We start from the raw sequence: 25,214 nt of genomic DNA, 5'->3' as shown, positions 1-25,214 counted from the left end.
CAGTGAGCCGGGGTCAGAGAGGGTACCTGTGCGGTTGGCTGGAAGGGCCGGGGCCCGCTAGGGAGTCCCTGAGCGGGACCGCACCATCAGGAGAGTCCCAGTGAGAAGCTGGGTGCGAGAGCGAGAGCCCAGCGTGGGCTACACTTTAGAGGAGGCCCAGGAAGCGGGAGTACAGACCTAACAACATCTATTACATCTGCGAGGCTTGGGGCATGGTATTAGGGGCTGGTAGGAGCCATGCATAGCCCATAAGGTTAGGGGGTCCGAGGAACACCCACCGTATCGGGAGACCCCCAGGGGTCCCGGAACACACGGGGACAGAGGTCCCGAGTAGCCGTGCCCAGGGAGTTATAGGCAGCCTCCCAATCTTATATTTTTCCAACAAGACGTGGCAGGCGAGAATTAGAGGGTGCCTTGGGCTGGCCTGACACGGAGCAAGGGACCTTAAGGAGATCACGGCCCTCCGAGAGGACCCCGCCGTGACACAGAGCTAGAGCTGGAAGATATGGATCTCCCATCCCTGGCTCTGTTATCATGTTCATGGACCAGAGTTGGGGCTGGGAGCTCTGTGCTGCTGGGGTAAGGGGTCATTGTTCCTTCCCGAGCTCCAGTGGTGGAGCCTACCTCGGCAGCAGGGAGCTCATGGGGGACTGTCTCCTGGCCCCGTGCTCCCTGCCAGCTCCTGGGCTAGCAACCCCCTGGGCTAGAACCTCCCCCCCCAGCTGCTGGAGGAGGCCGGTGCTGTAAGCAGCAGATCTGCTCCTGCATCCCTGCCCATGTAGACATATGCCCTGGAGAGTTTTCTGTAGAGTAATTTACTATAAACTGCTTCCAGATTATTTGCATGTGTAGACATGCCCATTATTCAACATGTGGGTGTACTATTGATTAGCGTAATGGCAAGATTATGTTCTCCATTTTCAATTTCTTTCTTAATGATGTCAAACTTTTTATGCTTCATGATGCCTAACATTTTATTGGCTCTTTTAGTTATCACTTATGTATGTTATTTGACTCTAACTTTCATATGTTATTCACTTCTATACTTGACATTTTCATTGTTTTCATTATAACTACTGTGTTTACCTGAATCTAAAACAACTTCACATTTTAAATGACTCCCCCACAATAACTGAATTCTGGACATGGAAAATTATACATTTCTTACAATTCTCCATGTCAAGGATCCAATTATTGGAGGGTCATTTTAAATTTTTCCCCAACCATGGGGGGGAGGCCCCTCACACCTTGTTCTTTAATCACTTGTCCTCCCACTTGTGCCCCATTTCCTGTCCTTGCACCCCATTTCCTGTCCTTGCACCCAACCCACAACCTTCACTGTTGCCCCATCCCCTGCCCAATCCTACACAGGCGCTGCTGTCCATTGTCTTTTTCAAGCCCATTTCACTTCCCTGAATTTAAGTCTTAGGATGTCAATTTGACGTAATCATAAATAGTAAAATGTTTTTAGGTGGATTATATGATGGTTCCTTCTTATGATTTTGTTTGGCTTTGGGGTTTATTTTATTTGATATTTTGGCATTGTGTTGCTATAGTTGACATCAGTTTTAAAGGTTAAGTTCTCAAGCATGTTTACAATATTTAAGGGAATAATGCTAAGCTACTTGCCCATTTTAGCATCTCTGGTATGTGCAAGATGACTATGCAAAAACCTGTGAGCTGAGAAATAGTAAGGGGCTTAGTTTTTAGTCACCATAAGGCTTCTTTACACCACTTAGAGGGTATAAATGAACCTTAAAAATCTAAGATAAGCCACTTAGCCCATTCAACTCTGTTACCAAATTTGCCCATTACTTTGGGGTGTGCTCATTTATTAGGGATAGTTTCTAGGGTCTTGGTGATTCTGTCAGTGTGCTGCTTGTGTTACTATACGGAGCTGTATCTCTCCCTTCTGCAAGCCCTCACCCCCAGTGGAGCTATCTTGCAGGACTCAATCTCAATGGGACTGGGTTCCTCCAGTCACCAAATCAGTCATACACACAAATTAACGTGACACGCCTGACCTGGCCAGGCTGATCAGCATGGACAGGCTGACACCCTCATATGCCAAGAATCAGTTCATAAGAGCAACAATAAAATGCAGTCAGACACAAGCACACAGGTAAACAGAATCCCTCTGAATCCGGCTGGGTGTCCAGCTGACACCCTCATGGGCCAGCATTCAGTTCATAAGGGCATGTCTGAGTCAAACTGGGTCAATCAGCCTGTACAAGCTGATCCCCTTATGTGTTTCAAACTCAGCACGTCCCAATCTTTGGCCTCTTGATGAGCAGACCCCACAGTAATTTAGGCTTCACAGGGATCTTTAGCATAGGTAAAAGAAGCGTTGCTGCAGAGCACGGGAGGAAAGAGAAGCAGAGAAGGAAAAATATACCCAATTACTACCAGTTTGCCTATAAAAGTTATTTATTGCTAAGCATATGAAATATATAATGGTACTAGTAGTAATAGACATGCAAAAGAAAAACACACACAAACAATGACAATACTACCCTGGTTTCACTAAGTATTTGGGGAAACTTTAGCTCAAGTTTAACTGATACAGTTCAGGTTCAGAAGTTTATGCCTAGAAAGAAGAGAGAACGCTGTAATCTCACCTAGTCCATGGTACTCAGGCTGCAAAGCTGACAGGCACAGTCCGTAGCGCAATTCTTGAAGAGAGAGACGATCTGTTCTTCCAGCATCCCAAGAATGACAGGGGATGGTGTCAGCACAGGAGTTTTCTTCTTCTTTCCTTTTCTCCCTCTTTCCTCCTGCTTCTTCTTTCTTTCTCTTTTTTAGCACACACACTTACAGATTTTTATACCCTCAGTTCAGCTGCTTTGAAGCACCCTCAGTAGTGTAAATCATTGTCTTTTCTATTGACAAGGGGTTATCTGGTTTGGACCATCTCAGGAAACTGATTGATAATCAGGAAACACTTAAGATTAGGGAGTAACCCAAATACTTGGGAGCCAGCTTGAGATTCCTATGGATGGCAGATATCCTGATGGGATATCTCATGATTTCTTCAGGAGCAATAGATTAGCTTGCAGCATCAGGATTTGGGATTTTTACTTGTTGTGCACAAGCCTCAGCTTAGCATGACTTTTCCAGATTTAAAGCAATTATTGGGGTGCTCATAACCTTTTGTGGAGAGGACTTCCACCAGTCGTCTCGGGAAAGATATGATAACACCTGGGATTAGGGCTCCAGCAGGCTGGATGCTGTGATGAACCCTTAACCATTGTTCAAATGTTGCCCATACCCCCTCGGACTCGGTCTCTTGCCTCAGCATTCCCTAACCTGGCAACCGAGTTTTAGTCAATCAAGTTTAAATAGGCCTCCCATACTGGGACCGGGGAATGTACGGCCCGAGATGCCTATTAAACTTAGAGCTGTGTGTGTGTGTCTGGGGGGGAAAAGTCCTTAGCAAATCCAGATTAGAACTGGTCTGATAAATGCTGAGCTGGGTGTGTGTGAACATGGGTTAATTAACATTGGAAGCACAGATTCCCCATCATGCAGCGCTCTCCTGCTTCTCTGGTCCCAGAATTCACTGCAGTCTCTGCTTCAGGCTTTCTGTTTTCCATCTCTCATGTAAATGAATGGTCATCTGGTTCCATCTTGGATGTAAATGAGACCTAGGGCAGTTGTTTCACTCTTATCACCCTTATCTAGAGAGTTTTAGGTGCGTCTCTCACTGCATCTTAATCAGTTTCGTTTATGTAGAGGAGGGGGACGGGGGGTGAGTCCTTTGTGAGTCAGACAGACTGCATCCTGTGCCAGAGTTGCCCAAGAATACAGAGCTAAGGCGTAACAACTCCAAGACTGAGTCTTGGAGTTGCAGCATCCTTTTTTCCATGATCCGCACAGTTAGGACAAGTTAGATTAACTTTTGAGGGTTACCCATATTGGAAAGTAGTAATGAAACCTGTATTAATTACAGAGGATGCATCTACTCATCCGCTTTAATGAACAACCCATTTTAATGCAGATAAAAGTGTCACTAAAAAACCCCATGTTATTTAGTTAATGCATATTATAATAGGCTAATGTGCATTAAGCATCACTGAGAACTGTGCTTTTTAGTTAATGCACATTAAGACTTTAGTTAATGCACTTTAAAGCTAATGTGCATTTTCCTAGTATCTCACAATGGAGGGCACTTTTATACATGCTCTGGGGTTGGGGAAGGGGAGCTTTAATTGACTCTAATTAAAGTGTTGCCACATCTGTATCAGCATCTGCATGCTTGAAAATGGTGACGAGGTGCTTGAACTATAGCTCATTTGATGAGCTTTAGTTTAAGTGCCCCCACCACCTTTTTTAAGTGCAGGGAGGCTGATACAGCACAGGAGGCTGCTGGAGCATGGCAATTGCCAAGCTCCAGCAGACACAGTTAATTAAGTCTGCTCTGATATGCTGGAATTCCAGTGCACTGGAGAAGCCTTTGTGCTCATGTATAGGCCCCTGGAAGTACTAGATCTAATGTGCATTAAGTAAAGCACATTAATGCACTTGTAGATGTGCCCAACAGTGCCAGCACTAGCATAACTAGCAGTGAGTGATTGGGGCATTATTACTTATTGGGGTATAAACCTGCAGACATGTCTGAAGAACTCTTTCTCCCGGCTCCATTCAATTCATCCTTAGCTCTTGAAAAGACCACTGTGTTCCATTGTACTCCATTCCATTCAAGACCCATTATTCCATTCAATCCCAGGTGTTTCCATGATGGTTCCTGATAATAAATTCATAGGGCTTCAGAAATTTATGAGACACAAGCATCTTATGTTTTGTTTCCCTGTCCTGACAAGAAAACTATTCCATCACACTTGAAGCTTATCATGCAGCCTGACTGAGTAAACTGAGTCACACAAAGAAAAAATCAAAACATAAACATATTATAAAATTGTCTTGCATTCTGCATAAGGTGTGCTATAGTGAGGTTTAGTTGATAGCTTTTGAAAACACTCCATACTGGTCCTTTGTTCTCACAATATTTTTCTAATGTAGCTTTAATCATTTGGAAGTTTGTTTGGCAGCTGTGGCTCTTGCTGTTTCTTTACTACTTTTGTTCAGTATGTTGTTGTTTATAATTCTCTTCTAATGATGATTTGTTTTCAACTTGGCCTATTACAGAAGCTGAGTGATTGTTGAAATTACCAACTGGGTATTCAATTTTTGTCTCATTTCCTGGCAGCTTCCTTTTCATCTATCAGTTTTTCAGCTCAACATGCATTTCCCTGTATCTTCTTGTCCTTTTTTACAGAGGTTCTGCTTGGCTGTTTCCTTACTCTTGTACCATGTTTTCTTTTCTTTAGAAGTGAGAGAATGATTACTGTATTGGATGTGATTAAACAATGTGCTCTGAAAATATATTTCCCTATGTTAATCTTGGAATTGATTCAGATTAGACTGGCAATCAGTGCCATAGGCATACACACACACACACACACACACACACACACACACACACACACACACACACAGGTACGAGTTAGTTAGCATAAAAAGCTAAACTAATAAGACCAGAGTAGATTAATACTTACAGTAATCAAAACATAAGCATTAACAGGCAATTTTTTTTCAAGCTAAAATTTAGTTTTTGGGATTTTGTATAAATAGTCATAATATTAATGTTTGGGGAGACACCAAACTTTCAGAACAAAAAGTGAATCTTCCAAAAAATGTTTGGGTATTTTGAAAAAAAAAAAAGCACAATATACACAGCAGCATACACAGACATTACTAAGTAGCTACTACAACAACTTCATTGAATATTTGGTAATAGAGTGTAAGTATTTTTTTCTAACTACATTGGCTCTAATTGACATCTGGATATATAACTCATACGCTCGAAGAAAATCTTAGCTTAGAAAGATGTTATTAGAAATCTGCCCAAAGTATGTACTTAAAGGCAACCCTTTCTAACCCAAAGTATGCCTCTATTGATTGATTTATTCCGTCCTTAGCAAAACAAACTTCAACGGTCTCCAAATTGAGACAACTTTATCAAGTAAAAAATATTCACATTTTTTAATGATTTCATATTCTGAATTTTAATATTTATGTTCTATGTGTGCAATAACTCTTTGAAAGTAGCTGTTTCAAGGACAGGATTCATGTTATTAAGTAAATGTAATAGACTGCATATTTAACGTATTTCATTTACATTGCATCACTAATGATAGGAGTTGTTGCTTTATACTTTTATCTAGTGATATTAGATCTAAACAAGTATGAAGGTGAAAGAAAAACAGTGTTCAGAAATTTCTCTAAAGCATTGATTCAGCAAATACTTAAGTATGTTCCCATATTTAAATGAGAATTAACGTAGTATGTGTTTAATACCTTTCTGAAGAAATAAATTAGAAAGTGATCTACATCTATAGATCACTTATAAATCTAGAGGTAGGTGTGTTTATTTTAGATGTCTTTATTATAATTAAACATAAATATATGGTTTTGCAAATCAACCTGTTTGAAAAATACCAATTAAAATAATAAAAGAATGTACTGAATTTGTGAGCATAAAAAGAGTAGGGAAGGACAGCATACTTTCTGTGCAGAGGGCTGGCAGAGTAATAAGCATTTTCTACACTGAGAATGTACCATTTAACTCGCAGAGTAAAGTTCATGCGGTAGGAAATTATTTTATGGTAGAGAGTGAGAGATGAGAGAGTTTTACTGAGATTTGACAATAATTTGAAACTCAGTACAGAAAAAAATTGGAAAGCTTTAATAAAAAGTTTTAATAAAGCGGGGGCTCACATGACTTGATTGAACGTCAAGGAAGATAATTTTGTCTGTTGTGGTTTGAATAGAATGAACAAGGATGATATATTAACAAGACGCCCTAGAATGGTGATGGCAAAAAATGATAAGGATATGAGCAAGTGTTTTAGGTCTTGCTTTGACAAAGCATTTAACTCTGTGTTTACCTTTGGGCATGTATTTTAAAACTCCACTGACTTATATAATGCATACGTGCTTCGCTGCTTCAGAGTGGGATTTTATCCTTTGGAATGGAAAGAAAGAGACGGGTTTTTACAGTTTTGGAAAAACAAGGAGCAATATGAATGTCAACCTGGTTATATGAGTAGAACAGGAATGGCTCAAAGATGAAAATGCTTAGTTCTTGAATGTTATAAAATCTACTGGGATTCTTTTTTGCACCTTTTAGTGTTTCTATCTTTTGTCTTGTGATCAAACATTTGCTGTTACTGTAAAAACCTACATTCCACAAATGTTACTGTAAAATGAATCTGTTGTATACTGTCCCTCATTTTATCAGTTAGACCATTTTCTAGTATAATAGAAAGAACAGTATATACAGAAGAGAAATACTTGAAAATAAGAACAGCTTGAAAGAAATGAACCCAGGCAGTAACATATAATGTCTTTAGTAAAATATATCATTCATATTAGAATGGTTTGGGAATCCTAATCATCATGATTTTTTTTAACCTAATAGCAGTGAACAGCTTGTAAGTCACCATTATAAAAATAATGCCCTCCAGCAATAGCAGTGTCAATGTAGACTTTTGTAGAGTGGGAATGCTGCCAAAAAGAATTACAATTTTTACATTATCCACTGGTATGGGTTTTTAAAAAATATTTGGAAGCACCTTTTCATATTTCTTTTCACCTATTCCCAGGAGGCCAAATGCCCCAGAATCTAAGGGCATTTGCCTTTATGACAAGTCTAGAAACTTTTTGTAAATGTGTCTTTTGCTGGCATTCCATGAGTGACCTACCATTGATCTTTAACAGACTTTTATACATGCAAGTACCATAGAATTGGGCTATTTTTGTATACAGTTGTAAGACTGATTGTTCCTAAAATGCAGTGCAGCTTCAAAATGGAATCTTGTATTGTGACTGGACTACATTATTTAACATTTGAAGTTATATGCTGCTTCCTATTGCTTAGCAGACTTGTTTAAATCACTAGGAACAAATTCAGTTCTCATACCCAAACACTCCTGTAGAAGCAAAGGAATCTCGAAGTGAATATTCATATGCATGGGAGAGAGGGGGCCTGCATCCTCAGCAATGGACCCAGAAGTGAACCAGAAGTACTTATGGTATTTCGGGTCCACCGCCAAGCACTCAGGGCCTCCTCCCCCGCCCGCATCTCCCTAGCTCAGCAATCAGCTGCAGGGAAGCCTGGGTACCCCCCCCCCCACACCCAGGAGGCACCAGTCGCTGAGCTGGTGGTGGAGGAGGGGTCCCCTGGATGTTCCACGGAGGACCCAGAAGTGGACCAGAAGTACTTCTGGTCCACTTCCAGGTCTGCCACTGAGTTTGCTGCCCCCCCCCCCCAAACCGTGTTCCCATGGGACACTTCATCCGCCCCAGCATCTCAGCATTCATGAGCTGCCTGGTACCTTGAAGTATGTAGAAAAAACATTTAAAGCTGTGTATATGTCTGAATCATCGAAACTCTCCAAATCGATTTGAAATGTTCCAATTCAATTCAGAGAGACAAAAGGGTCTCCTGATTCAATTCTGATTCAGAGATTCAGCCACTGAATTGGGCCTAATCACCGCTGAATCGAATCAGCGACTGAAGCTTCGCACAGCCCTACTGGACATGCGAATTTAACCTCTAAATAGGTTTTCCAGTTCATTTATGGTCTTGAACAGGCATTCATTTCTACCAGTAGAAATTTCCAAGAAATTTCCATGAGTAGATATCTTTCTGGGAGAGGGAACAGTACAGGTGTGCAGCCTGCAGCCTCCCCTTCTGCCCTGTTCTCCATGCCTTACATAGGTTGGGGTGATCCCAATCTAGGGAAGGCAAGGGGAACAGTGACTGTTCCACTCCTTCTCACTCCTTATATGAATAAAACACAAGTACAAGGAATTCCCTACTAGATTTGCTTTTAGCTCTAATAAATCATCCTATCAAAGAAAGACATTTTAAAAGAGTTTTTAATATTTTTCTTCAATTGTTTTGTTTTGTTTTTTTGCCACACATGAAATCTTTATGCTTTTGGTAAAATACTGGTTACATAGAGATCAATGAATGCTTGTCATTGACTGATGGGGCCAGGATTTCACTTAGTGCTTAGATTTTTTTGGTTGTGGTCAGTACAATAGATACTTCATAGTATGAGAAATAGACTTATGGTAACAATGGGTGTTGGGCTTAACAAAGGGCTAAAATAGAAATCAACCGAAAAAGAGGATATTGAGTACTATGTGATGCTCAATATATATTACATTAAATGACAAGTAAGTTAAAAAGAGACGTTGGAATAATATTAGACAAAATCTGAGAAACAAGGTTCAATATGATCTTGTGCTTAATTCTGTTCTCATATATATGATCTAGCATATGGTTGGTTATTGGTATAATAAATATTTGGGGAAATTGTACTTTGTTATATTCCAGATTTACTTAGGGCAACTGAGACAGCAGGTCTTGGTGTCTGGCTTTGAGGAGATGGTAATTAGAATTAATGTGCATTTTTGCTTGTGGGACTTGCCTATTATTTCAGGTCTAAGACGACCAGCATATCAAGAAGAACTCAGGAGACAAATGAATCAGGGATAACAGAGTAGAAACAGATTGAATATTTTAACTAATTTGTTCTTTTTCTTTCCCAGTTTTAGTAAACAGAAATATGAATTCTTCTAAGCTTTCTGAACATGCTACATTTTTAGTGTCAATGATTAGAATGACTGAAAAGAAATAGATGTTTTATCCAGGCTGCAGTGATCAGCATTGTCATTGCCTTGAATTGTCTGTGGTGGTGATAAAAACTGAATAATCAGCATGTTATTTAAACCCAAGAGATTATTTTTTCTGCTATGTGACCTCAAGCATCATCCAGAAGGACCTGCTTTTGATGAGTCATAAAAAAAAAAATGATATTAAACATTTAATTAAACAAAAGCCAGAACTCAGAGATATATAGTACATTATCTCTTCCCTTCATTTATGTGTATTCACTGTTTGTTTTAACTTCAAAAAGTAGAGATGGAAGATTCACTCATTTAAATATCTCACAAAAATTTCAAGTCACCTTGTCCCCAAGTTATATTATTTTCAACTGAATAAAAAGTTAGCAGTGATGATTATTGCATTATGCTCAGAGGATGAAGAAATATTTTAAAAAATAATTCCACCTGACTTTTTTTTTTTTTTTGGCTTAGGCAGTATTCTTTCAGGACAAAAGGAACTAAAGATAATCTATTCTTTAGTTTTCTTTCTGAATTCATTCTTTCATGAGCATAAACTTAATCTCTGGTGTTGAAGTTAATGTTTGGCATGCATTACTGACTTTTAGTTAGTAATTAATTATGCTGATTATGTTTTCTAATGAAGAATTGATATCACCCATTAATAAGTGTGTGAGTATGAATATTTATATGAAATAAACAGGTAATAGATTTCAGAACTTTTGCAAATAAATTTTGTTTCTCAGTATTTGATCTCGCTTTCTTTCTCTTTCTCCTAGTCTGCTCCCAGTTTTCAAGAGGAGTCTTTGCTATTTTTGGATTCTATGACAAGAAGTCTGTAAATACCATAACCTCATTTTGTGGGACTCTTCACGTCTCCTTCATAACTCCAAGTTTCCCAACAGATGGAACACACCCATTTGTCATTCAGATGAGACCCGACCTCAAGGGAGCTCTTCTTAGTTTGATTGAATACTATCAGTGGAACAAGTTTGCATATTTATATGACAGTGACAGAGGTAAGATACAGCAGAAACTTATCAGTATAATTTTTTGCTATACTTATATTACCAAAATGCTCAGGCAGTATTACAAGGCAAACAAGGAGCATCCTTTTGAAAAATTAAATATCAATTTTGACAAAAAGAAGCTTATCTGATTGTTGTATGTAGTCAAAGTGAAAAGAAGCTTAACCGAGAATGAAATAATTCCAATATAAGTTAAAGAATTAAGGAAGTGCACTGATAAGCATAGATGGAAGATAAAGTATGTCTTTGGAAAATTGTTCCCATAAAAAGTCTCTTTAAAAATAGACATATTGTAGAGGGGGAAAATATATATTCACATTTTTAGCATCTCTGTCTCTCACTCTTTAATTTAGAGCATCCATAAATTCCCACACACAGATTCTGAGTCACCTGCCAGTTACTTGGGCTAGGGACAGATGTTACACATAAACCAGTTGAGTCATCAGAAACAGGTTTAAATCTGTAACAGAACAGAAGCTCAGTACATAGAAACCAGTTTCAAAATGGCTGAAACTGCTTTAAGATAACCCTGGTTCAATGTAGGTTTAAATCAGACTTGAATAATTTGGGTCAAACTGGTTTATGAAATTTCTGTCCAAGACCCCTTCCTGGTTCAAGTTAAATTAGTGTCCCCCAGCATCCCAGCATGCTTTGCAACCCTGTTCTGGGCTGTCTGCTCCAGCAGAGAAAGTGTGGGGGTGGGGGGAGGCAGGGACTGCCCCCTCAACAAGGCAAACCCTGGGTGGGTTCTGGGGCCAGAGAGGTGAGTTAAACCCACCTTCCCCCAAGTACAGAGCTGCCCTGCTACTGAACTTACTGAAAATTACTACTGGCTGTGACTGGACTGCAAATCCCAGAGGTACCTGGAAGCAGGAAGAGAAAGTGATGAGCAACTCTGCAGAGTTCTGCTGCTGTTATTCTGGACTGCAAATTTCAGAGACCTCAGGGGCAGCAGGAAGAGGAAATAGCCAGCATGTGTGTGTTTATGTGCCAGAAAGCCATGCTTTAGCACCCCCAGCTTCTGGGCTGAGCCATTGCAGGCATGTGGCTGTATTTCCTGAAACAAAAGTAAATGTGTATCCAATTGCTTCTCAACTTAATCTCTGCAGTTTAGACTAACCTGCAAAGACTGAATCAATTCAGTCTTGGGCTTTTTGACTGTCTGTACTTAACCTGAAAGTTACAGACTCAAAAGCAAACTTCAAATATATATTTTTCTACCAAAGAGCACATCCAAATTCAAGCACTAAAACAAACTAGTTTAGTCACCTCCATCTCTTCTCACTGTAATCCTCATGTCCTTTTCTGCAGAGCTGCTGCCTATCCAGCCAGCCCCATGCCTGTACTGGTGCATGGGGTTGTTCCATCCTAAGTGCAGGACTTTGCACTTGTCCTTGTTGAACCTCATGAGATTCCTTTTGGCCCAATCCTCCAATTTGTCGACTTCTCTCTGAAACCTAGCTCTACCCTCCCGCATATCTACTACTCCCCCCAGCTTTGTGTCATCTGCAAACATGCTAAGGGTGCACTCTATACCATCTTCCAAGTTGTTGTTGAAGACATTGAGTAAAATCACCTCCAGGACTGGCTGCTGGGGCACTCCACTTGATACCAGCTGCCAACTAGACCTCGAGCCATTGATTACTACTCTCTAAGCCTGATGCTCCAGCCAGTTTTCTGTCTACCTTACAGTCCATTCATCAAGCTCATACTTCCTTAGTTTGCCTGCAACAATGTTGTGGGATACCATATCAAAAGTTTTGGTGAAATCAAGGTATGCCACATCCACCTGTCTCCCCATATCCACAGAGTCATTCATCGCATCATAGAAGGCAATCAGGTTGGTCAGGCATGACACGCCCCTGGTGAATCCATGCTGACAGTTCCTAATCACCTTCTTCTCCTCCAAATGCTTAGGAATGGATTCCTTTAGGATCTGCTCCATAACTTTTCCAGGGACTGAGGTGAGGCTGACTGGTCTATAGTTTCCTGGATCCTTCTTTTTCCTTTTCTCAAATAAGGGCACTATGTTTGCCCTTTTCCAATCATCCAGGGCCTCTCATGATCACCAGGAGTTTTCAAAGATGATGGCCAGTGGCTCTGCAAGCACATCAGCCAACTCCCTCAACACCCTCAGTTGCATCCCATCCAGTCCCATGGACTTCCCTAACCTGTTCTTTCATCACTGAGGGCTGCTCACCTCCTTCCCAAACTGTGTTGTCTGGTACAGTAGTCTGGGAGCTGACCGTGACTGTGAAGATGGAAGCAAAAAGGCATTGAGCACGTCAGCCTTTTCTGCAAACTCCATCACAAGGTTGCCTTTCCCATTCAGTAAGGGACCCACACTTACCCTGATCCTCCTTTTGCTACCAACATACTTGTAGAAACCCTTCTTGTTACCTTTCACATCCCTTGCTAGCTGCAACTCCAGTTGTGCTTTGGCCTTCCGGACTTCATCCCTGCATGTCCATGAAATGCTCTTATATTCTTCCCTAGTTCTTTGTCCAAGTTTCTTATAAGCGTTTCCATTGGGGTGGTTTGTTCCTGCACTCTCAGTAAGGCTTCTTTAAAGTACAGCCAGCTCTCCTGGATTCCTCTTCCCCTCGGTCTGGCTTCCCAGGGAATCCTGCCCATGAGTTCCCTGAGCAAGTCAAAGTCTCATTTTCTGAAGTCCAGGGTCCTTACTCTGCTGCTCTCCATCCTTTCTTTCCTCAAGATCCTGAACTCAATAATCTTGTGGTCACTGCTCCCCAAGTTGCCATCCACTACTACATACCCCACCAATTCTTCCCTGTTTGTGAGAAGCAGGTCAAGAAGAGCATGGCCCCTAGTTGGCTGCTTCAGTACTTGCACCAGAAAATTGTCCCCAACACTCTCCAAAAACTTCCTGGATTGTTTCTGCACTGCTGTATTGCCCTCCCAGGAGATGTCAGGGTGATTGAAGTCCCCCATGAGAACCAAGGTCTGTGATTGGGAAACTCCCACTAGCTGTTTGAAGAAAGCCTCATCCACCACTTCCCCATGGTCTGGTGGTTTGTAGAAGACCCCCACTATTACATCACCCTTGTTGCTCTCCCTTCTGGCCCTAACCCAGAGACCATCAACAGGCCTATCTCCAGTTTCATACTAGAGCTCTGAGCTATCATATGGCTCTTTTACATAAAGTGCAATGTCCCATCTTCTCCCTTGCCTGTCCTTCCTGAACACTTTGTACCTCTCCATGACAATGCTCCAGTCACACAAGCTATCCAACCAAGTCTCTGTCATTCCAATCATGTCATAGTTCCTGGACTGTGCAAGGGCTTCCAATTCTTCCTGCTTGTTTCCCAGGCTCTGTGAATTTGTGTACAGGCACTTGAGGTAACTAGGGGATTGCCCTGATTTGTCAGGAAGTATGAGAACACCTCCCCTGTTGCCCCCTCCTGCTTGCTCTTCCTCCTAGTCACACACTTCCCCACGGCTTTGGTGTCCATCCCCCAGTGAACCTAATTTAAAGCCCTCCTTGTTAGGTTAGTAAGCATGTCTGTGAAGACACTCTGCCCTGTCTTTGTCAGATGGATCCCATCTCTTTCCATCTTTCCTTCTTCTTGGAAGAACATCCCATGGTTGAAGAAAACAAAGCTCTGCTGGTGACACCACCTGTGCAGCCAGGTGCTGATCTGCCAGATGCACCTGCTCTTGCCCAGGCCCTTTCCCTTGACCAGAAGGATTGGTAAGAACACAATCTGAGCCTCAAACTCCTTCACCCTTGCACCCAGAGTCCTATAATCACTTTTGATATGCTCAGGGTCTCTCCTGGCAGTATCATGGATGAGCAGCATGAGGGCCAGATGAGCCTCGGTAGTCCCTCTGTGACATCTTGGATCTGGGCTCTGGGCAAGTAGCAGATTTCTTGAGACAACACATCAGGTCAGAAGATGGTTTTCTCTGTCCCGCACAGAAGGTAGTCTCCAATCACCACCACCACCTATTGTTTCTTCTTGGTGGCCGTCATCTCAATCCTTCCCACCTTGGTGAGACCTGTCCTTTCATCCTCCACCAATGGACCATGCTCCTCCCTTTCTGCTGCTAGGGCTGCATATGTGTTCTCCAGATGAACAACTACAGGTGAAGGTGAAGATCTCTGCTTGCTGCCAGAACTGACAAGCTGGCAGCTTTCACCCCCTTGGGTGTCCATGTCCTCTCTCTTTTCTAGCACTGCATCAGGCATTTCTTCCTCCACAGTCCTGGAGGTCTCCTCCAGCATTGAATCAATGAGCTCCTCATGCTGGAGAATGCTTCAGAGCCTCACCACCTCCTCCTGTAGTTTTCCTGCCTGTTCCCTGAGAGACACCACAAGGATGCACTGCTCACACCACAGGCATTCCCTGACCTCACCATTACTGGAAGGAACCTGCAAGCTGCAGTCCCCACAGCACCACACCTGGACCTGGGTGGAAGTGCCAATGGTCAGAAGTCTTGCCTGGACAGAAACATCGCAGGGGCAAGAAGAGGCAGTGGCTCTGACATTTGCAACGTCCTCCAGTCATTTCCCTGGGTTTCTTAATTTGCCTTCTGTCTCATACTGCTCTTCTTCTAAGCACTCCTTCCCTAGCAAACTCATCTGGAAGCTGACCTGTTTATTGCTCATTGGCCACAAGGGGCTCCTTTTCTTCCTGTTTCCTTATGCTAAGCTGAAAGGTTTCCCCCTCAAAAAAATGGGGTGGGGCATGAACTGAACCAGCCTGTGAACTGCCTGCAAACTGCTTATTCTGTTTGCAGCCCCTGTTCACTGGCTCCCTGATCACTGGCACCAGGGCTTAAAGGGCTTAAAAGGGCTCCAGAGCTTAAAAGAACCCCAGTTTCTAATTATTTTTTTTCTTATTAATCATTTTCAAAATAATTTATCTTGCCATCTAAACTAATTCAATTTCTTTCAAAACAATTGCACATGGCTTTTCAGCATAGTTATTGGTAAAAAATGTTGGCTACCTTTAAATAAATGTAGGGTAAATTTAGCAAGATGTCATGAAGTTTTAACAGTGGGTTATATTTTGCCATGTTAAACTAGGTTTCATGATGAAATACAGTGAGCTTTGTCTTCATTTGTCTTTAGCTGTTACTACATTCCATTGTCTGGATGCTTTATATAATCACAAAAATCAAAAGAGACCTGTTCCGACTAGGTTTCCTTTGTTGTTTTAAGCCTCGATATTAGATAATCCACATAACCCCTAAAGAAGACTTGATGTTACCCAGTATGCTGAATCCTGGGCTTGGTTCTCTTCCAGGTCCTCTTTGAGTTCACATAAGAATCAGACACTCTTTGTCTTTTAGAGAGGGCAACTAGGAAGTTGCTTATTTGATGTTCCATCAATCAGCTAGCATTGTGCTGTATGTGCCATTACCCTGCATTTGATTCTTATTTAGACAAATTCTTCAAATCATCTGTGTCTACAATACATCTTCCTGTCAGCTGCAGTGAACCTGAAAACACATAATAAAGTGAAAGAGTTGTATCTTGTAGCTTTGGTTTTGCCAGTTTTGTTTGCTTTAATTTTTGTGAGGCACCCAATTGGTGAAGTTGATAGGCAACATTTTTAAATCTCTAGGGACATGAATCTGCAATCCTCACTCACACTGAGTAATACTTTAATCCTGGAGAACCCATGTTGGCTTCCTGCAGCTGAGTACTGTGCAGTGTCAATAAGGATATGGCTGTACACTGCAAGGTAGAAATATCCAAGATTGCTCTGAGTGCACCACCTCTGGAACTGGAAAAAGCAGAACAGTGTTCGTGGGGTGCTGTGCCTGAGCTAACATACTCTGCAGAGAAATGCAGCTGCACTGCTTCTAGTTCCAGATTCAGTCCTTGCAGAGCTAGTGTGGCATGTCTGCTGGTTGTATAGATAGGTAATAAGGTAATACAATTGCACCCTATATAAGTAGCTTCCATTTTGCAGCTCAAAACACCTTTATCTCAACACTTAACCAACAGCAGTGAAATGTATGTAAAGAAGAATATATGATTCAGCATGTTGTTTTAAACTTTTCTTTGGAGGAAGAGAGAGAGGAGAGAGAGTGCATGAGAGAGACTTATTCTCTTGGGAGAGAACAGTAATAAAATGGAAACAGTTAAAGCTAATAGCCATAAATGTATGATGAATTACTCCAGAAGAGTCATTTTACTACTACAGCTCCTGTGCCTTAGTGTACTGATCTTGCAAGGTGCTGACCATTCATATGTCTCATCCCGGTCACTCAGAGGTGAGGATGTTCAGCCCTTGCAGAATCAGCCCACTGCTTAGTCCAGCACTTGTTCTCAGATTTATTATAATGTGGGCTTCAGACTTTTTGTATTTCTATAGCCTTATTTGCATTGTCTCTATACACAGCGGGTGGCATCTAGGTTTATGATTAATTGTGGAGGGGAGGGTGACAGTGGTAGAGGATTCAATTTGCAGCCAAATTACTAATTCTGAAGGAAAATGCCAACCAGACATTTTATGAAATTGTCTCCATTAAGTCTTTCTCTTCAAAGCTCTTTCCTTTTCCTCTTAAATAGCTTTAGTTTGGAATCTTCTGGTGCACTACAACTACTGTTGCATGTATTTTCTGAGCTACAAAGGTCCACTCCTAGCACCAGGGTACAATTACACATTACTGTTAGACCAGGTTAAGAACACCTAAAACTTGAACGATCTCACATTCAGGATCATTAACAAAAGCTAAGTGCCTGCTAGGTATCTGAAAGCTGTACCACTTTGTGTGAGGATTTTTTTCAGTTGTCCTATGCATTTTGAGTTAAGTTAACTTCTGGCTCTTCACCTGAAATAAAACCATGAATTTGTGGTCTTCTAGTACCCCAGGTAGAGTGGCCATCATAGAGGATGGTCCAGTTGTCCTCTATCCTCTATTGATACAAAACCAGATGCCTTTATGTCCTATTTTTCTCTTGAAGAGAAAAATAGAGGACATCACAGCATCGGATTTTGTATCAATAGAGGACAGAATAGCAGAAAACCAGAAAGTCTACCTGGAAAAAGTGCCTCCTGGAGTTAGGGTGGCCATCATAGATGACAATCTATCATCTAGCACTTTATGGCCCTGAACTGACAGCTGTGGACAGCTGGGGAGGGGAGGGAGGGAAGGTAAGCCAGGGGTACAGGATATGGGAGAGCAGAAGTGGAGTGGGAAAGAGGGAGGGGCAGAGGCAGAGGGGAACATCTAGGCTAGGAGCTGCCCCTTTCTTCCCCCACTGTCCTCTACCACCTCTACACCACACCTCTGATGATCAAACCCCCCTTCTTCCCTCCTTGATCACTGCCATGATCAGCCTGAAAGTAGCGGCAGCAGTTGCTTTCCCCCTCCCTAATTGCTCCCAGGCTCCCTGCAGCCCATATCACCCTATGTGCCTGGATCCAGGCCATTCCATGTCCTGTGGCTGAAAGTGGGGAGGTGGGAAGAGAGAGGCAGGAGGAAAGGAGCTGCAAAGCAACTGCAGGGCTCAGTGTGGATTGGATCCTAGTGTATGGGCATGGCACAGGTTGCAGGAAGCTAAAAAGCAGACAAGGAGAGAAACCCCAGCCACTGCTACCACTACTGCTCTCTGGCTGATCTGGAAGCAGGGCAGTGATTCTGGGGTGGAGGGTGCAATGATGGGGTACAAGGAGTAACCTTGGGGGAGTGGAAGATTGATTTGCGGGGAATGGGGTGATTGGGGCAGGGGGGCGATTGGGGAGTGATTCCAGGGGGTGGAGGGGAAATTGGAGATGAGGAAGCAATCAAAGCAGCATGGGGGGTTGGGGGGTAGCTCCTTCCTTCATCCCTCTGGGCCTATACTGTGGCTAGAGAACCAGAAAGCAGGGCAGGCATGGAACAATTTTGCAGCTCCTAATCAAACCCTGCTCACCAGCTCTCTAGCAGCAGGTCCGAACAGTACATGTTAGAGAGGTTATTAACTGTTAACCTGCTACTGCTCATAGCACATTCTGACTTTCTGAATCGTTTTTGCTTATAGGAACTACCTTTTTCTTTGGTAACACTCTTTTTCATCCTTGTACCGAAACATGTCATAAATTTAGATTATCAACTGGAATTTAGTTTTTTCTATTTTTAAAAAATCTAACATCCATCAAAATACAGGTGATCACATGTAGACTGCATACAACTGTTTGACAGAATTGTATAGGTTTGTGAAATCTGCCATGTCCTTATATTGTGGTTACCAGTCTTTTATAAAATTACATAACATTACCATTTTTACAGATAAGATTAAATTGCTAAGTGCATACTAGTCTCAGTTTAATTATCCATTTACAAATTATAATTCAAGTTTCATTCTTAGTGTGTTTCTTATAAAATTATGCACATAGCTCCTGTAATTTAAATTATGCATGAAGCTTCCTTTATTTGAGAGAGATATTTTTCTTAACGAAAATGTAAAGCTCAATTTATTGACACAAATCAGAAATGACTAGTTATATTTTACAGTTTCAAGTGAGATGAATGATGTAGAGTTATCAGTGATTGTGTGGACAAATATCTTGGAATATTACATTCTCTTTTTAATCTTTTTCTTAGGATTCTCTGGACAGAATTTAGACATGATAACTCTCATTGTTGGAAATTGCTGGAAATTGTTGAAGACATATTTTTTTATAGGGCAGATATACTCCTGGCACTGAATCATGTTTCCATATTCTGTTCACATTTACTTCCTGAATGGGGAAAGAAGCCCAGTAAAACTTCCACTGGACTTGCATTGTATTATGAGCTACTACAGTTGTACAGGCATTCATTTCTCCATGTCCTCCCAAAAGAATAAAATGGCAACAGACTGCTGTTATGGTTGCATGTATGGATGTTAAGGATATTTAGGTTTAGGAAGAAACACCTTCTGTAACAAGATACCGTTGGAGTCAAAAGAAATCGAGGATCAATTAGTACATGGGAATTTTGCTATTGACTTCATCAGGACTGGATCAAGTTTTAAATACATTGCTACTCAAGTACCAGGGACATAAACAGCTCAATAGCATTTGGTAATAAACAACTAATTCTGTTACTGTAATTAGATCATTTTCTCTTAAACGGCCTCTTTTTCAAAGTAGGTACCTCAAAAATCCATTGAAAGCTTTTATTGAAGGGTGATATAATCTCTTCCTGAATCAAATTGAAGCAAAAACAAAAGATTGTCATTATAGGCCCCAATTCTATATTCACTGCAGTTACTTAAACAGAAGTTTTGCATGTGCCAGGAATGCAAAATGAGACTTGTGTTCATCATCATCATCTTAGGGAGTTCTATCCTACAGCTGTTTGATAGCCAAACATATTGTCATGAAGAGTTTAAAATAAATTGCCTTGTAGGTCACATTTCATGTGCCTGTGTTATTTTTGCCACTTTATCATTCCTCTTCTTTTGCCTTGCTAGGCTTATCAACCCTGCAAGCTGTACTGGATTCTGCAGCTGAAAAGAAATGGCAAGTAACTGCTATCAATGTAGGAAATATTAACAATGACAGAAAAGATGAGACTTACCGTTCCCTGTTTCAAGATCTGGAGGTGAAAAAGGAAAGACGAGTGATTCTGGACTGTGAGAGGGATAAAGTCAATGACATAGTTGATCAGGTTTGTTATTCTTGAGTTTTCAATGTCAACAGATACGGAAGATGGCTAAGCTGCATAAGTAGAATAGACTGCTCATATGGTTCTATTTTACTAGCAGTTTTTATTTTTGTATGATGAACCTATTTTGGTGATCCTCTACCTTATCCTTTACATCATTTAGTAATAAAACATTTGTTCTAAAATATATAGTACTGGAAGGGACCTAAAGACATCATTTGGTTCATTCCCTGTACTGATGCAGGATGAGCATATGTAGACTAAAGTTTTTCTAACCTATTTTTAAAGACCTCCAGTGAAGGAGATTCCATGGCTTCTCTAGACATGGAAGAGAATAAGTGATCTATCATGTTTCATATATCAATTTTGACATAGTGTGAGCCTTGCTGGGTAGAATTCTAGTCCATGCTGTGCACTGAAACAGAAGCTTTCCAGCTGGGCACTGAGGTACAGTTTGTGATTCTCTTAATCTCTATTACCCATGCAGTATGAGTGTGTAAGTGTTAACATATGTTCTGGTTGGGCAGCTACATGTACAGAAGTAGCAACGCTTTAGCTGAACAAGAAACTTTGACTAGTGACTGGGGAAGAGAAGAGGAAGGCTCTTGTATGCTTTAGCCCCAATACAGGTCTCCCTCGCTTTATGCTGTACATGTGTTCCTGGAAAATGGCATTTACCTTGAATTCGCATAAAGGGAACGCACTTTACAATGTAACAAATAGGGATACTTTCCAAGACTTCAAGTGTACTGAACCCCAGATCTATTTCTACCACTTCTACAAGATAATTTTGGTACTCACCAACAACACACAAGCACAGGGCATTATCATAATGGGTAAGGCAACTACAGAAACACGTTGCAAATGAGCGAGGAGCACAGATCCACATAGGAGACTATATTTTGGTGAGTGTCACTCCCACAATGCACTGCACAAAGCAGCCTCTGCGGGCTTCCACTACATCGATTGCATGAGTGAATTTACCTCACGTATAACGAATTTTTGGTATAAAAAAGATCATTGCATAAGAGCGAATTTGCACATACAGGACCTGCATGAAGTGAGGGAAACCTGTATCTGAGTAACTTGGGCACCCAGATTCTAGGGCTCCCCTGTCCTGTAGGGATTTTAACCTGAATTCTAAAACTTCTTAATATAGTTCTTTAACCACCAGGCTGCAGGTTAGGCATTATGCAGACCCTTTGACAGCACTTTCTGAAGCTGGCTCAACTCGCAGCCAAGGGAGGAGATATATAAAGTCAGGAGGAAGAGCAGAAGCTAGAATGTGTGGCTGGAAACAGACATTGTCTTTGCAGCATGATCAACTGTGCCACAGTGTGTCATGGCACGGCTGATCTGCCATGTCTACAGCTATTGCTGGGACTATTGTTCTGCAGGATTGGGCTCCTGCCCCTCCTGGGGCTTCAGGGGCCTGATCCTGTGGGAACACAGCCCTGCTGGAAGACATGTACTCCATATTGAGGTGAGGCACCTGTGGCCATTGTCTCACAGGATAGGCCTCTTGAAACCATGGAAGCTTTTGCCTGGGGTGGCTAGAGAGTGCAGGTAGCCAGTCTGCCCTCGCTGTCCCATCACAAATGAACAAACATCTGCAGCAAAAAAAGTGACACAAGTTAGGACTAGGCTCATGTCTGTCACAAAATGTAAGCATTAGTGCAGCAAGAAAGAGCCAAGACATCTGTTTGCTCAGGTTTATACAGCCATAAACACTTTTACTGTGGTACAAATCAACATCTGTTTGCATCCTGTGTGACTGAAATGGTTATTGCTCTTAAAAAATGTGGGGGAGGGATCTGGGTTCTACCCTTGCTTCCAATGGGGCAATTTTTTTACTGCTCTCTATCCACTTAATCCAATAACTATTAAATGTGAGGTGCAATGGCTCAGTTTCAAAAAGAGCTTTGGTGAGGGGGAATGCCTAATTTGTGGTGGCTAGAATACAGTAATGGGAAGTAGAAAAATGAAGGTTCAGTCTCTCTCTGGGTGAAGGGGCCCTAGAACATGGATTGCTTGTTTCCTGGGTAAGTGCCCACACCACTTAGTTGTTGGGGTTAGTCCTTTCTTCCTATTTTTTTTCCCAGGACTTACCCACTGGCATGCATGTATGTATTTCCCTGGCCAGTATATAACCTACTACACAAGTTCGTTGTATACATGTATGCTTATGAGTCCATACCGCAGGTGTGTTAAAATAGCAAACTGTGTAAGTGCCAAAAATACCACTTACACAGCTGGATAAGATGCACGAAGGGTAATAGAATTCCTCTCATCAAATTTCTTATTCTATTTATACCTCTTAGGATTCTGGTTGCTTCCCTACTTAGGTTCTCTCCAATTTTTCTTTGTTCCTTAATATGTTTTTCAAAAACTAGACATACTTCTCTAGAGTTTAGGGCTTACCACAAGCAGAATAACATAATTACCTCCCATGTTTTATGTACATCACTGTTTATATACTCCAGCATTAGATTTTCCATATTTTTTTGGAAGGACAGCACACTGACTCATGATTAGTTTGTGTTCCCCACCCCCACCCCCAGTCCTTGTCTGCTGTGTTGCTACCTTACCAGTGTTTTATCATTTGGAGTGTTTTGTTTTTCCTTTCCATAGTGGTTTGCCTCTGTACTTGCCTCCATTCAATTCCATCTTGTAGAATTTCATTTCTTCAACTTATCAAGATTTTTTTTATTTTGATCTCATCCTCCAAAGTAGTTGGGCCTGTTCTAGAATCATGTTGCGTTCCATCTTTATAAGTTTACTTACCATTCCTAATTGTTAATGAACAGAATCATACCCAAGCACATACATCGGGAAGACCCTCATTGAAATGCCCTCTTATTTTGACAATGAACCACTGATAACTGTCTGAGTGCAGTTTTTCAAATGATTTTCAAGTAGATCAAAGTATCTTGCATCCATCTTGTGATAGTCTAGACCAGGGGTTTTCAACCATTTTAAAGTAGTGTACCCCTTCAGGTGGCAGTGTCCAGATGTTGGGCAGGGTGCAGAGGGACTTGCACCCAATGGCCACTGCTACCATCCACTGCCCCATGCTTCCACCACTGCTCTCCACTTTCCCACAGCTGGTCACATGCACAGCTCTGCAGGCTGCTGACAGGCCTCGCACCTGGCCAATTGGGCAATGCCTATTAGCAGCCCATGGAGCAGCACATGCAACTGGCCATGGGGAAAATGGCACCCGGTGGCATTGATGGGTGGCGGTGGCAACGCAGTGGAAGGTGGTAGTGGCCGCCATGTGCAAGCTCCCCCCGCCCCCCACTCTGGCCAACTGGGTGGCGCCTGTGCAGCCCACAAAGGGGCGCTGCTGCCTTCGCCCCGCTCCCCCCAGCCCTGCTCCTGGGAGGCGGTGGTGTGGGTTGGTGGGTGGTGGTGCTCCCTCCTAGGACCTTTCCAAGTACCCCTAGTTGGCAACCCCTGGTCTAGACCATCTATTTTCTGGTTTACATATGAGAAAAATACATTGTCCTATGTGACAATGTCAAGGCTTACTATAGTCAAGATGTATCATATTTAATGTTTTCCCCTTTTCTACTAGTCCATATTAGAATCATCCCATAAAGAAGTTTCTATCATTTGTTCTTGATAAGTCCATATTGGCTGGCTATCACTTTATTACCCTTTAGATGCTTAGAAATGGTTTGTTTAATAATTTTTTTCTAGCATCTTTTCAGGTTTCAGAATTAAGGTTTACTTGTATATAACCCCCTGGGTCCTCCTTTTATGTACTATATTTTCATTTCTTCAGGCCCCTGGGATGTCACTTATCCTCCATAATTTCTTGAAGATAACTGCTAGTGGTTCCAAGATTGTTTCCTTAAGTACTCTAGGGTGATTTTAATCAGAGCCTGCTGACTTGAATACATATAAGTTCACTAAATATATTTTAGCCTGTAAAATCCTACTATGACCTGAGATGTTAGGCCCTTGGTAAAATTAAATACGCTAAATATCTGATTGCAATTAACCATTTTTTTGATTTATTAACCATAATATTTTATAATTTCTTTTTATTCTCTTTGCTTTCAAACTCAGGAATTCTAGCTTGGTTTTCAGTTTTGTCTTTCTGATTTTATCCTTTCATGCTTGTGCTATTATTTTATATTCCCCCGTGTTGGGTGTCCATGTTTTCACTTTCTGTGTTATCACTTTTCCGTTATTCAGCTCATTTCAGACATCACTTGTACCTTAGACTACAGACAAAGGGGACTTACAAAGTATCAGCTGCTCCATAATAAGTGTTTTGTGTATCTGCTTCTATATCACTGTAAATTTTAGTGAAGCAGCTAACACATGGTAAGTCCTCCTTCATTGTTCATCTCTTCTTAACTTCACTAAAGGTATGAAAAGATGAACAACCTATTCCAAGATAAAGGTTCATCTCTTCATAGCTCTAACATGCTTCTTATCTTTATTTTACAATCTGAATTGTTTGATTTAATACCTTTGACAGTGACTCTTTCAGTAACTGTCAGTTCTGTAAGTTCTGCACTCTTCTATAAGATTATTTGTCACAGAGAGATGTAGCCAACTGCGTCCCTGAGTTTGCTGAAGTTTTCTTTTCTGAAGTCTGCTATTTTTATTCTGCTGCTCTTACTCCTTCCTTTCCTTGAAATAGTGAACTCTTTCATTTCATGATCATTCACACCCAATTACTTTCCACTTTCAGATTTTCAACCAGATCATCCGTATTAGTCAGAAATCTAAAATAGCTGCTTCCCTAGTACTTCCCTCCACCTTTTGAAACAAAATGTCCTCAACACATTTCACACAGTTGTACTGTCAATGTCCTCCTTTTCCAATAGTGAACCAATACATTCAAGCCCCCATTTCCACCAGATT

General features: G+C 41.5%; 1 protein-coding gene across 7 annotated transcripts in view; it reads left to right on the top strand.

Moving 5' to 3' along the window:
- GRIA2 (glutamate ionotropic receptor AMPA type subunit 2) overlaps positions 1-25,214 on the top strand; it is a 148,023-nt gene that overhangs the window by 52,079 nt on the left and 70,730 nt on the right. For all 7 annotated transcript variants that reach the window (XM_019481455.2, XM_006270894.3, XM_019481453.2 and 4 more), the window contains exons 3-4: positions 10,476-10,715; positions 20,140-20,336. In XM_019481455.2, the coding sequence (XP_019337000.1) occupies positions 10,476-10,715; positions 20,140-20,336 (437 nt within the window). The remainder of the gene's footprint in view (positions 1-10,475; positions 10,716-20,139; positions 20,337-25,214) is intronic.

Source organism: Alligator mississippiensis, chromosome 2 (genome assembly GCF_030867095.1).
Source record: "Alligator mississippiensis isolate rAllMis1 chromosome 2, rAllMis1, whole genome shotgun sequence".
In the NCBI taxonomy this organism is placed as follows: domain Eukaryota; kingdom Metazoa; phylum Chordata; order Crocodylia; family Alligatoridae; genus Alligator; species Alligator mississippiensis.
This window is presented reverse-complemented; position numbering and strand designations above follow the sequence as displayed.